At 38.2% G+C, this 13,868-nt stretch overlaps 1 protein-coding gene across 1 annotated transcript in view; it reads left to right on the forward strand.

Annotated features, from left to right (window-relative positions):
* LOC142351580 (uncharacterized) overlaps positions 1-13,868 on the forward strand; it is a 462,469-nt gene that overhangs the window by 424,422 nt on the left and 24,179 nt on the right. Inside the window, exons 7-11 of the mRNA XM_075403689.1 lie at positions 588-1,075; positions 1,483-1,852; positions 2,008-2,153; positions 7,450-8,009; positions 8,563-8,688. Of these exons, the coding sequence (XP_075259804.1) occupies positions 588-1,075; positions 1,483-1,852; positions 2,008-2,153; positions 7,450-8,009; positions 8,563-8,688 (1,690 nt within the window). The remainder of the gene's footprint in view (positions 1-587; positions 1,076-1,482; positions 1,853-2,007; positions 2,154-7,449; positions 8,010-8,562; positions 8,689-13,868) is intronic.

Genomic DNA, 13,868 nt, shown 5'->3' on the forward strand with positions numbered 1-13,868 from the left:
AAGATTTTGTAAAAATTTGCAATTCTTTCCAAATTTTTTAAAATATTTTTTGTCCTTTTCTGAGTTTAACGACCATTACTGGCCAACCAAAACTTTTCAAGTCTTGGAGATGGGTTACTTGATAGAGCTTTCGAGACAAAAAATGGGTTTGATTTTTTTATTGCGGAGTTCAAAACTTTTGTTTAGTTTTGCTATTTTCAGTTTTTTTCTATATGATTTATTTATGTTAGAAAAATTAGTCCTGTTTGTCTTTTTATGCAATTTTTCGCTTGGCCAATTTTTTGTTGACTCATTTGACTTTCGTAAGAGGTAGCGCCCTGAGGACACTAAACCGTGGCTAGCTGTTGACAAAGCCAACCGCTCGCCGGTCGTTTGAGAGCAATTCGCCCGACGTTAGTCGGTTATGTTTTGATTATTGTGATTTTAATTATTGAGTTGAAATTTAATCCCATATATACAGAATGGGAACATTTTAAAAATCTACGATTTTCTTTTAATTAAAGTTCACTATCTCCCATTTTTTCCTTTCGTAACTTTTTACAGTCATATACATTCTTTTGCAATGCAATTTCAAATGATGGTTTCAGGAGCATTTATTAAACCTCATTGGGATATGGGAGATAACGAGCAGGATGAAGTGGTGAAAAGGAAGAAAGGAAGTGACGCAAGCACTTTTAGACCATACAAGGAACCAGTGAAAGAGAAAGCATCTTCGAAAACTGTGGAGAGCATCATTGCTCAAACTTTTCAAGGCCAATTCCGCAACACTGTATGCTGCGATGGCTGTGGTGATATCTCCACGACTGATGAGCCTTTCATGTATGTACCAGTGCCTTTGCCAGGGGCTCTGGACAAAAACTTCCCTCTTTTTCTCATCCCGGAGGATCCAAACAGTCCCAAAATCACCTTTCAAGTGAAAGCTGTGAACAAACATGGGACTGTAGGTGATATGAGGGCTAAGATGCTGAAGCAATTGATGGCTGCACAAATTAAGTTGGAAGGAATGGATGTGTTGATTGCTTTGGGAAGCAGAAATGCCACCACCGGATTTTGTGGATCCGTCGACCGATTTTTGGCAAGTTGTTTGATTTGGTACGCAAAACCGACATTGAAGTTTAATGTATCCGATGTATTATTATTAGGAAATGTTGTCCTTAAATGTTCTCCTTCGGTGGTGTTGCTAAAACTTCGGGACTTTTCTAAAGCTTCGGGAGTTGAAAAGTGAGATAAAGACAAGACGTTTTCGAAAATTTTTTGACACTTGAAGTTGCATGTGTTAATGGCTTTTTAAAGTAGAAGTAACGGCTTCGGATATAACTGATCGTATCAAATAAACAAATACTACACAATCAAAAAGATCTTTGATATAGCTCATCATGCTTGACCTTCGTTGAATGAAATATGTCCTCGTGTTGACAATTCTTAAGTTTTCCCGCAAGTTTCATAGTTGTGTCAATGAAGACGTACTCAATTGTTTTTCAGGAGGACTCGGTCCAGTTGGCCAATCTGCCCTCGAGTGGAAGTGGAAGTGAAAACGGCAGCAATGACTCTTCAGTGTCAATGGGCATCATGACGTCATACTACAATGCATCATCATCATACTCAAACTCAAAGGACGCTCTCTACTTCGCCTTCGTAAAAAGTCGCAACCCTCATTCGAAGCAACCGGCTATTGACGGCGAGAGAGCTTCGACCTCCGCGTGTGATGATGCAATGAGAGGTGGAGGAGGGGAGATCGAAAGAGACGTCGAGGGGCACGAGGAGAGGGGTGAACGGGAAGAGGAACACGGAGAACGTGAGCCGGAGTCTGGAGAAGGAACGGCCAGAGATGAAAGAACTACAGCTCCCCAAGGTACGCTTGATAGCCAAAGATTTATTATAACCCTATGAGTGCTACGAAAATGTCTGATGCGGGATCTTTCGTTTCCCACGTGAGCAAATTTTTTTGCTTCCATGAGGCTTGTAAACTAAGTTTTGTCCGTAACTTCTGCAATTGTCGGATTTTAGAGGTGAACTCGTGGAAAACATGCTGCATCTGTATGGATGACAGATTCGATGACGACCTGCGAAGTCACCACTGTGGCTGCTATCTATGTCTGGACTGCTTCCAGAGGACAAAAGAGCAGCAACAACAGTCACCAGAACAGACACAGGTAACATGACAAATACTTCATTTCTTACGTGGTCTTGATCAAATTAAGTGTTTAATCGCAGCGTTATTAATATGGCAAACTTCCATTTTTCGTTTTGGATCGCATCGTAAGCTACTCAGAATTTCAAAATGACTTGTGCAGAGTCACGTGACCTTGTTAAAAACACGAAACGTGCATATTTTAAATGACAAAAGTTCATGGAAGTGCTAACCGCTAAGTATGTAGGAACTTCTGGCACAAGCATTTATAATAAGCGCGTGAGTGTTGTGAAGCTGGTTTTTATTACGTTAATGTTTTTTATAGCTGTAAGCTGAGTATATCTGTATCGCGTTTTTTGGTTTCTTACAATGCAAAGAATTTAAATATTTTTGGGAGCTGTCTTTTTACGACTCGAAGAGGAGTATTTGCGGAGCGTCTGTTTTGGATCGGTAATTTTCTTGGAGTGTATTTGAAACAGGAAGTGAAATGCGTGAAAACAAAGTGTGTAGGTCAAATAGCTGATCAGCTGAGAGAAAAGAGAGTGGTTCTCTGTTCAGGTCGCATTTTAGAAAGAGAAAGAAAACTAGGTGTGAACATTTTCTCTAAGTGAGCTTGCAATCACGTTCGGCAATTTTCAAAGGAGTTGTTTAGTTTAAACTCCAATTTTTCTGTTTAAGGTGTTCGGTATTGTTTAGCCAAACTAGTAATGGTACTTATGAAAGGTATTTGGCAATCTGAAGCAAAAAAATGTTATTCAGTTTTGAGCTGTTCTAAGCATTCTGCCATGTTGGACCATTTTTTAGCAATTTTTGTCTGCTTCTTAAAAAGTTTATAGCGTTCGGGGGAGTATTACCTGTTTTAGTTATGACTGTTCATCCTCAAAAACGGGATAAAAAGGTAGCGACGGAAGGGCGTTGAGGGCTCTTAGAGCTATTCAGCCTAAAATTTAACGAAACTGTTTTGGATTCATGGTGTGAAGGTTGTTAGTTTGACCCACCCCCCTCACCCCACTTCAACCCCCCTCACGAACATACATCATTCTACCACCCCACCCCTGCTTATCGTTGCACACGTAACTCAGCCGGTGCTAGCTACTTAAAAGTCAATTCGCCCGACGTTAGTCGGTCATGTTTTTTCTTGAATAATTTTGAGCAAATTTTGGACAATTTTGTCTGTTTTTAATAGCCACTGTCAGCCTCTTAACGACTATTATTCAGGTGCTCTCCTTTTTAACAATTCAAAGAATTTGAATTGTATTGGGGCGCTGTCTTTTTTTTAAGATCTGTTCACACATTTTCATGATTTTTGAAGTCAAATTGGTAGTGATTTTGGTCACGCCGAAACAGGAAGTGGAGCGAAAAAGCGAGTGGTTTTGCGGTGTAAAATTTTTTACTCTAAATTTAAAGTGAAGTGAAAAAACGATGTTAGAATAAAAATTCGCTTTCTCGCTAGTGGTTTTTTGTTCACATGCGGCAATTTCACTTTGATTTTTACTGTTTTTTCATTTTTTTGGATCGGATTTTTTTTATAGCTGCGAAGCTGTAAGCTGAGCGTAGCTATATTGCGGTGCTCTTGGTTTTTTTTGCAATTCAAAGAATTTGAATTGTATTGGGGCGCTGTCTTAAGATCTGTTCACACATTTTCATGATTTTTGAAGTCAAATTGGAGTAGTGATTTTGGTCACGCCGAAACAGGAAATGAAGCGAAAAAGCGATTGGTTTTGCGGCGTGAATTTTTTTCGCTCTAATTTTAAAGTAGAGTGCGAAAACGGTGTTTGAACAAAAATTCGGTTTCTCGGTAATGGTTTTTTGTTCACATGCGGCAATTTCACTCTGATTTTTACTGTTTTTTCGATTTTTTGGATCAGATTTTTTTCTAAATGGTTTTCCCAATCTATTCACAGCTCATTCTAGACCTAGTTTTTTGTTTGAATTAATTTTTCATTTCTCGCTAGTGGTTTTTTTGGTTCACATGCGGCATTTTGACATTGATTGTCTGTTTTTTCTTATTTTTTATCTGATTTTTTCTAAAATGGTTTTCGCATTTCACTCATAGTTCATTCTAGGTCTAGTTTTTCTGTTTAGTCAATGAAAATTCTTTGAATTGTACGTCAGGACTTGCCCTGCTATGTTTTTTAATTCGATTTACCTTGTGATCACATTTTTTGATTTCCATAAGTCACGATTTTACGTTTGACTTCTGACATACTTCGCGCACTGTTTCAACTGAATGGATTTTAAATTCTTTCAATCATTGGATTGAACGCAATGAGGTGAATACTGTCAAAGCTAAAAGATCAAAAGCAAAAGGGACAGGATAAACCGATAATGACATATCATTTAGTCATTGAGATTTAGGTTATCAAATTTCCTTAGAGTGTCTGCTAGCTGACATTGGTATTAAGCTTATTAGCTTTTAGTTTTGAAGCTAAATTAAGTATAGTTTTAGAATCCATTTAAAACTGCACGCCAAATTAGAGCAGTTTTTGACACTGAAACAAACAAAAAAAATTTGGTCAATTTATCTCTTTTAATAGCCGCACTGAAAAATAACACAAAAAATTCGGTAAATTTATCTCTTTTTAGTAACGGCCATATGACGTCACAACCACTTCAAATCTGCTTTTTGTTCATTCGTTCATGCAATTTCAGCTGAATTGCGTGCGTGATTCTGCATTACTATTAAAAAGTCTTTCTCCGACATTTTTTGAGTTCCCAACTGAAAACAAATTTTATCAGATGCTTCATCAGTTTTTGTCAGTTAATTTTCTCATTTTTTTAAACTCCTCGTAAAATTTGTAGCAATCGTCTGACGCATTTGACGTTTCGTTTTTAAAAACTAAAAGCGCTCGGAGGGCATTTAGTACTCTAAGAGCCCCAAGCCCTACTCTACTCGGAGAATGCGATTCAGGGGCGCTTCTTCATCTCTCCCATTGTATGCCCTCATTCATCTGTCGATTTGAACCCCCCCCCATCTAGCCTCCGCAACCCTACCCCGGGCTGAGCCCACCACCTCCCCCAAAGCTTGCCCTCCCTCACTCCGTTCATCCCCTCCCCCTAATGCTAGAATCCACAGGCCCCAGCTGGCTTCTACCGAAGCCAACCGCTCTCCGGTCTTTAGAGCAATTCGTGCCCGACGTTATTCGGTTATGTTTTCTGTTATTGTTGTAAAATGTTAAGTGTAATAAAGTATGACGTGCATCAGGTCAGTGAGCATGGCCAGTTTTCTATTTCAAGCCGTTTCCAGATTTTTTCCGGCTTTGTTTTAAGTTCAGTTCACTTATTTTCATGATTTCTGAAGTCGAGTTGAAGTGACAATTTTGGTCACACCGAAACAGGAAGTGGAACGAAAAGGCGTGGTTTTGTGGCGTAAAATTGTTTCAACTCGAATTTTCAAGTAGAGTGAGAACACGTTGTATAAAGAAAAATTTTTTTCATGCGTGTTTTTTGTTGACATGCGGCAATTCGACTTCAATTTTTTATTTTTATGATCAGGTATTAGTCCTGTCGGTCTTTTTGTTTTATGCGATTTTTCGCTTGACCGATTTTTCGTCTGACGCTTTTGACTTTTCGTCCTCAAAAACGGGATAAACAGGTAGCGTCCAGCGGGCATTGAGTGCTCTTTGAGCTTTTCAGCTCTGTTTCAGCTCAAACTGTTTTGGAGACTTATACTTATACTTATGTTTTGAAGGGCCGTTCTTAGAGGTTGAGACACCTCCACCCTCCCTGTTGACCCCCCACCCCACTATTGCCTCCACCCCCACCGCGCTGTTGCCCCCCAACCCAGTGTTGCCCCCCATCAGCCCCTGGTGACCCCCCCCCCCGTGGCTAGCTACTGACGAAGCCAACCGCTCGCCGTTCATTTGAGAGCAATTCGCTCGACGTTAGTCGGTTTTGTTCTTATTATTTCTTCCAATCCATTCTTAGTCCATACTTGATCTATTTTTCTGTTGAGTGTATGAAAATTCTTTGAATTGCAGGCCATGACTTGTCCTGCTATTTTTTTTGGATCTATTATGTCCCCCCCCCCAGCTTAGTGAGCATAAATTTTTTATGACCCCCAGTCGCACGTGCTATTTTCTTAAATAGTAACGTGCTATATAACTACATAGAATTTGTAACTGGGGTCATAAAAAACACTGGGGCCGAAACAGAATAGATCCATTTTTAATAGCCGCCCTCATCTTCTCAGCCGGCTATTATAGCGCTTCTGTTTTTTTTATTTCGTCGAACTTTTCGCTTTACCATTTTGCCGCTTTTTCAGCATTTTGCGTGAAATCTTTGACTTTTCTAGGCTAGATTCTCTCTTCTCTCATTCTGCTAATAGTGATTTTGAACATCAGTTGCTCAGCAAAGCAATTCAAAATGAACAGAGTCAGTAAAAAAAAAGTAGAAACGGGATAAACCCATAAAGCCCAATTTTAGATGCCCGCTATTTGAACGTCGTTCCTATGTCTTAGTTACCATCTCTAATGCTTATTGGTATTGATAGTAGCACCTGTAGCCTCTCTCTAAGAAACAGAAATACGTTATGTTCAACTACAAAATGCCATCAAAATAAATCGGACTTAAAAATGTTTTTGTACAAAAATCTTTTTTTTTCGATATATTCTATTCTTTCAATCCCAATCATGCTTATTGGAATCAACGGCGGCTATTTTCCGGCAATCTGCCGGGTATGTTTGTTTAGTCGTCTGACGCTCTTGTTTTGTTTTGCATTTGTGCACACCGCAAAGCTTGAGAAAAAGCAGTTTTCTGAATTACTTCTTCCTCTTGCGGCGTTTGCGCACGTGACGTCATTTCTCACTCACTCTAGCAGAAGTTTTTAGGTCTTTTGCGGGATTAGATTTGGATCATGCGTGACTTACCTCAACTCAAGAACATGACTTTTCGCTTTAAAACTTAAGCTCAAATTGAATCAGTCGGATATCAAAGGAACTCATGTGTGAATAAGGGTCACTAGTAAAAAGGCTTCCCAGGAGTGAATTATGACACGCAGTTTTAATATATCGGTGAATGTTTTACATAGTTTTTTAGCGGCGTTGATAATGTTGCTACTTATATCTGTATTATACGACACGCAAGTCTTCGCAGCTATGTTTGCAATTATGTCTCCCCCCGCACACAAACACATACACAGTAAGGCTAACCTGCACAAATTTAAGGTAGCTGCAGCAAACTAAAGTGACCCCTATGTCAGGTGTTTTGAGAGCAATTCTTCCAACGTTGGTCAATTTTTTCGTGGAATGTCGCGATTGCCTCCATTACATTCGGATGAATGTGTTGAATTGTGAATTGCAGAAAGGTTTCCCCTTTAGATGGACGCAGCGCTCGCACAGTTTGGAGGAGCGTGCAATGACGAGGAGGATATGGACATAATGGGAGCGATAGCTATGGAACAGATGAATGCCGCGGGAGACAGTACCTCAGATGATACATATTCACTGGACAATCCAACATCATCCAATGTGGAAGAAATGAATAGCAGGAACAAGCCACCTGTGTCAATGATGGTCAAGTGTCCAATGTGCAATTTAATGGAAGACGAGGATACCGGGTTCCCATTTGTAGGCAAACGAGGAGCTCAGACGTCGCCAAATGCCGGTGCTGGTGACCAGGAAGAAGGAATCAAGTCATCAAGTGGTTCTGGGAGTGGTCGCGGAACCAGGCTGATGATGTTGACAGTGTTCTATCGAGTGTTCAACTCTGATTCGGGAAAGGTGGAGATTGTGGACTGGCCTCGATTGGTGTACATGTTCGACTCTGTCTCCAAAAGGGATGCACTGGAGACTCTGGGAAGACAGAGTTTGTCAGAAGTGACGAGATATCTGGACTTCTCAATGCACAGGACAGAGAGCTCAGGACTCAAATGCTCAAGGTCAGTAAGTTATGATTCATTCTATTGAAGCCAGGAACGTGCTTCAATATTGTCAATCATTTCATATCAGTTTTTAAGCGCTTTTTTACTCCAAATCTGTGTCAGTGAAAATTCAAAATTACCTTATTGGTCAAGAGCGAACTTGATAAGTAGTTATCTTTCATAGGTCATTATTTTTGCCTAAAAGAAAAGACAAGAAGTGTTTGGTAGTTTCTTATTTTGGTGATCAATCAATTATGGTTTTTGGTTATTGATTATAATAAAAAACCGTTGCTTTAGAGTTATTAATTGCAGACGCAGACTTTTGAGCTATTGAATTAAGGCTGATTTGGAAAGCTCAGCCTTCATTCAATATCATGGCACAGAAGTTAGTTGCCAATAGGATGTCTTCTGTCTCTGAACCCTCGCCCTATTTTAGTGGTTCATTTATTGGCAGCTCTTCTAGTAACATTTGCGCAATGTACTGTTGGCGTTAAGGGAAAGATCTGGCAATTAATCTTTAAATTTTGTCTTCGCTGGTAGATGCTGAGAGTTGATTGATGATTGTGCATAGGTGCTATAAACTGGCCAGTGAAGACAAGGACAAGCAGCTTTGTGATTGTTCCTGGCTGGGAGCCAGTTGGGATAAAGATGTGGATAATCCCATCGACTTTATCCCAGGGGACTCAATCGCCATACAGTGAGTACATAAAATATGATTGTTAGGTGTAGCCGAAAGAGAGCTATGTGCATCGAATTATGCACACTTAAAATATGACAGGTTGAATACTTAGATATAAGAATATTTATAAATAACGGAACGCTGCTATTGTCGGAATGAGTTTATGAGTTGTTTTTTACGACTCGGAAATCGCAAAAGTGTTAGCTTATTGGCCAAAAGGAAAGAATGCTACAGTCAACTGGCCAAAGAGATAAATGCGAGCTTCGACGGACATTAATTTCTCACTTGTGCGATTTTCCAGATGTTTCTTTATGACACCAACGTAAGAAAATGAGGAGCTAATAGGTAGTTTAAGGATATTTTGCACAGGACGGACTTTCGGGGTGTTTCTCGAATTCTGTTGGCTGTGTATGTTCTCCCTTAGCAAACAAAGATAGAATCAGAAAGATTAAAGACTGCCGGGAGCGGACTGAGCGTTTTTGTACATTCCGATTTAAAAAAAACTGATGTAAAGACATACTGGCTAAATGCGCGAAATTTTTGGTCGGGTGAAGCTTTTTTCATTATAAATTGTATTCAGCTTAGAAACTTCAGCTGTATTGCAGTACTTTTGTTGTCGATTGCTCTCTAACAAAGTTTGAGGCAGTTATTGTTTCCGCTGTTGTTCTACAACAATCTTTTACTTGAGCAACTTTTTCACGCTTGTTGCTCTCATTCTGAAATGAAGGCTGTTGTAACCATAAACTTCCAAGGTAATCCCCCTATAAATTAAATTGCCCAGCCTATCGTACGAAAGCAATTCATCCGACGTTAGTCGGTTTATGTTTAATAGCGGCCCTCATCTTCTCAGCCGGCTATTATAGCGCTCTTGTTTTTTTACTTCGTCGAACTTTTTTTTTGTTCCGCTTTACCTCATTTTGCCGCTTTTTCGACATTTTGCGTGAAATATTTTTGACTTCTTTAGGCTAGTTTCACTCTTCTCTCATTCTGCTCAAAGTGCTTTTAAACAGCAGCTGCTCTGCAAAGCAATTCACAATGAAGAGAGTCAGTTTAAAAAGTCAAAGTCAGAAATAGAAACGGGATAAACCCATAAAGCCCATTTTTAGATGCCCGGTACTTAAACTTTGTTCTCATAAGTTCTAGTTACTATCTATAGTGCCTATCGGTATTGATACTAGACCCTGTAGCCTCTCACTGAGAGACAGGAGTATGTTCAAATACCAAATTACATCAAAATAAATCTGCACTTAAAAAATAATTTTGTACGGAAATCAATTTTTTTCATTATATTCTTTTCTTTCAATCCCAATAGAGTTATGGGAATCAACGGCGGCTATTTTCCGGCAACCTGCCGGGTATGTTTAATAATAGCTGCCGTTATCTTATCTGTTATTATAGCGTTCCTATTTTTCATGAATAGCCACAAAGCGATAGCTGGGCTATTATTGGCCTTCTCTTGGTTATTTGTCAAAATTTTGGCTACGACCATATGACATCACAATCACTTCAAATCTACTTTATGTTCATTGGTTCTTGCAATTTTGACTGAATTGCATGCGTGATGTCATGTTTTGTTCTCAGCGGAGCAAGTTGTTCCATCATTCGCGTCATTATTTTTTGGTCACAGTTGACTTACCTTACTCTCAAAAATTTCTTCCTGACTCTCAAAATGACTTTTTTAAGATTGAACAAAAGGATATATGCTCACCTAAGTGATCGTCACTCTAATTGAAGGTTATTCAAAAATAGCTAATGAAGCAGCAATAATTTATACAGATTCCTAATAAAAATATAACACCAGGATTTATTTGGTCTGTTTTTTAATTGCTCTCAAACGAAGTTTGTAGCAATTATATTAGTCTTGTCGGTCTTCTTTTATGCGATTTTTCGCTTGACCAATTTTTTGTCTGACGCTTTTGACTTTTCGTCCTCAAAAACAGGTTATACAGGTAGCGCCCAGTGAGCATTAAGTGCTCTTAGAGCCTTTCAGCTCTGTTTCAGCTCAAACTGTTTTGCAGACTTGTACTTATACTTATGGTGTGAAGGGCGGTTCTTAGAGGTTGAAGAGCCCTACACTGTTGATTCCCCCGGACGATTGTTCAACTCCCCCATCCCGCGCTGTTACCCCCGCCCTACTGTTGAACACCCACCCCCAACCCTCATCAGCCCTCTCCGCCCACCCGCCCTCCTTTCTAGCTACTGACGAACAACCGCTCGCTTAAAACACAAATTTATACTTTTTTGCACAATTTTTTCAAGCGTTTTGGAAGCTTCTGACATTTGATTTTCTTTAGCCCTTTGTGTCACGAAACCTCCTCTAGGCTATAATAATACGTTACTGCATAGTTTATAGTAGAAATGTAATGTTTGCAACGTTTTAACATCACGAATTTCAGCATTTTTTGACAAAACGTGAAATTTTTTTCAGTTTTTTTGACATTCATTTTTCCTTAGATTTTTCCAGACCCAGGGGCCCGAAAATCTCCTAAGGGGTTTGATAATAAGTTACAGACAATTTTTTATCGGCCATGCAATAGTTTTTCAACTTTTTAATGTCAGAAATTTTAGCATTTTTTTGATAAAACTTGCTTTTTTTCAAGTTCTTGAAAATTTTTGTCGTTTTTTAAAGTTTTTCGGCCTCACCAGCCACATCACCTCCTCTAGGTTTTAGAGATAGGTTACTGTATAATTCCTAGATGTAATGAAATGTGCAAGATTTTAACATCACGAATTTTAGTAATTTTTTGACCTAATTGCCATTTTTTTCAATTTTTTGACATTTTCAGTCATTATTCAGGTTTTTTGAGCCTCAAGTGTCAGAAAACCTCCGTTATGGTTTGATAATAGGCTATTGAAAATTTTTGTCTGCTCCTGGATTAATTTTCAATCTTTTAATATCACAAGTTTTAGCAATTTTTTTTTATAAAACTTTAAAAATTTTTTAAAATTTGATCTTTTGTCTTTATTTAGGTTTCTCTAGCCTCAAGAGCCACTGAGGTTCCTGTAGGGTTTTATAATATGTTACTGCATAGTTTTTGGATGTAATAGAATGTTTTTTAAGATTTAAATAGCACGAATTTAAGCAATTTTTTAAAAAATATTTGCAATTTTTCAAGTTTTGAATTGTTTCACCAGAGGCCTTGGGATTTCATCCACGGTTTGATAATAACCTTCTGCATAGTTTTCAGAGTTAATTTTTGAGTAAGTTTTTTCCGTTAGTAATTTTTGGATAAAATTTTAATTTTTTTTTCAAGTTTTTGGAAAATTTTTTATCATATTCCAAGTGTATGGATCTTTATCAGCCTGTGAAACTCTTTCAGGCTTGAAACAGGGACACCGCAAAGTCTCTTGAGACAAAGAAATGGTTCTTACGATATTAATATCTTGAATTTTAGCATGATTTTGTTCAAATTTGCAGTTTTCAAAATTTTTCCTTATTCCTTTTCTGAGTTTAACGACCATTACTGGCCAAAGAAACTTTTTAAGTCTTGAAGATGGGTTTTTTGACAGAACTTTTGAGACAAAAAAATGGTTTTGTACTTTTTTTACTGCGAAGTTGACAACTTTCGATTTTTATTTTGCCTTTTTTGTTTTCTGTATGATTTTTTTACTAACGAGGCTTGAAAAGTTACAGAGCCGAATCCCTTCATGAAAAATATCTCTTTTTCTTCTCTGTCGATTGGGGTCTTTTTCCTTCTCTTTCACGATTTATCTCTCTCTCACACACTATCTCTCTCTCACACACTATCTCTCGCTCTCTCTGTCTCTCTTTTTGTTGATGACGCACTTGAGCTGCTGTTATGTGGCGTAATGTCATCTGTTTGTCTCTTATGCAATTTATCGTTTGGCCGATTTTTCGTCTGACCCATTTGACTATTGTCTTCAGAAACGCGATAAAAAGGTAGCGCCCAGTTTGCATAAAGTTTTCTTGGAGCCGTTCAGCCACCTAGTCGTCAAGTATGCGATTAACAGAAACTGTTTTGGAGACTTATACTTATTGTGTGAAGAGTGGTTCTTAGAAATTGATCCCACACCCCCACCCAACCACCACCCCCACATCAATCCCCCCAATCCACTTTTGCACCCCGCTGCGGTGCATCCCCGCTTCGCTCACCTTACGCCCCATCAATTAATCTAAAGCTAGCCTCTTTAAACCGTGGCTAGCTACTGACAAAGCCAACCCCTTGTCGGTCGTTTGTGAGCAATTCGCGCGACGTTAGTCGGTTATGTTTACCATCTTTGACTCTGCGGCTATTTGTTTATTGTCGACTCGGAGAGGAGTATTGGTGGAGCGTCTTTTTTAATTAGTAATTTTTTGCTTTGTATTTAAAACAGGATGTGAAAGTCTATTCCGGACGTGAAAACTAAGTGTTCATATTAATGGTCATTTTTGACCATCTCAATCATATATTCAATATAAGAGTTTTATATGCAATCTTGAGCTATTTGTGATTTCGCCCTTCTAGATGCTTTCTTAGATGTTTTGTACTCTTTTTCATGTTTTTAATGTCTGGCTGATGTCTCAGTTTAAATTATAATTTTGTTGGTTTTCTTGGCTTTTTGATATCGTTATCATCAGTTTATCACTGTTTTAGTTGAGGAGAATATGCTAAAAATAAACATTTTATTTTTGCCTATTTCTGTCTTTCTGGCTTTTAGAATGTTTTCTATTAGATTCAATTGTTTAGTTAAGGTCATTTGTAGAGCTTTTGTTGCTAAGCAATCAAAGTTAATTAAAAGTAGTTAAATAATCAAAGGTTCGAATGTACATCTTCATATAAAATAAATGAATTTTACAGTCTTTGGTAGTTTTTACTTCTTGCCTACGTTTTATTTTTTTTCATTGCATTTGGATGTCGCATTAGTGCTCAATGAATAAACGCTTACTGCTTCTTAGGTTGACTTGAAACCTTTTTTGACACTACGGAATTTATAGAATACTATAATAATTAACAGGTTTTGTAATTTGAGCTTTCACTAATATTTCCTTGCTTAGTTTTTACACTTTTTTGAGATGCATGGTTGGGTTTTTGTTTCCGATCATTTTATATTTTGTTGAAACCATTAACCCTATTCAGACGAGGAAGAGAAGATTTTCATAATTGGCCTTGATTCTGATAATTTGTATCCTCCGTTTGTTGTTTCAAATTGAATGGTACGATGAAATCAATAGTTGTATCAGTTACTGGTTGCCTAGG

This window comes from Convolutriloba macropyga, chromosome 13 (genome assembly GCF_964194025.1).
Source record: "Convolutriloba macropyga chromosome 13, txConMacr16.3, whole genome shotgun sequence".
Lineage (NCBI taxonomy): Eukaryota > Metazoa > Xenacoelomorpha > Acoela > Convolutidae > Convolutriloba > Convolutriloba macropyga.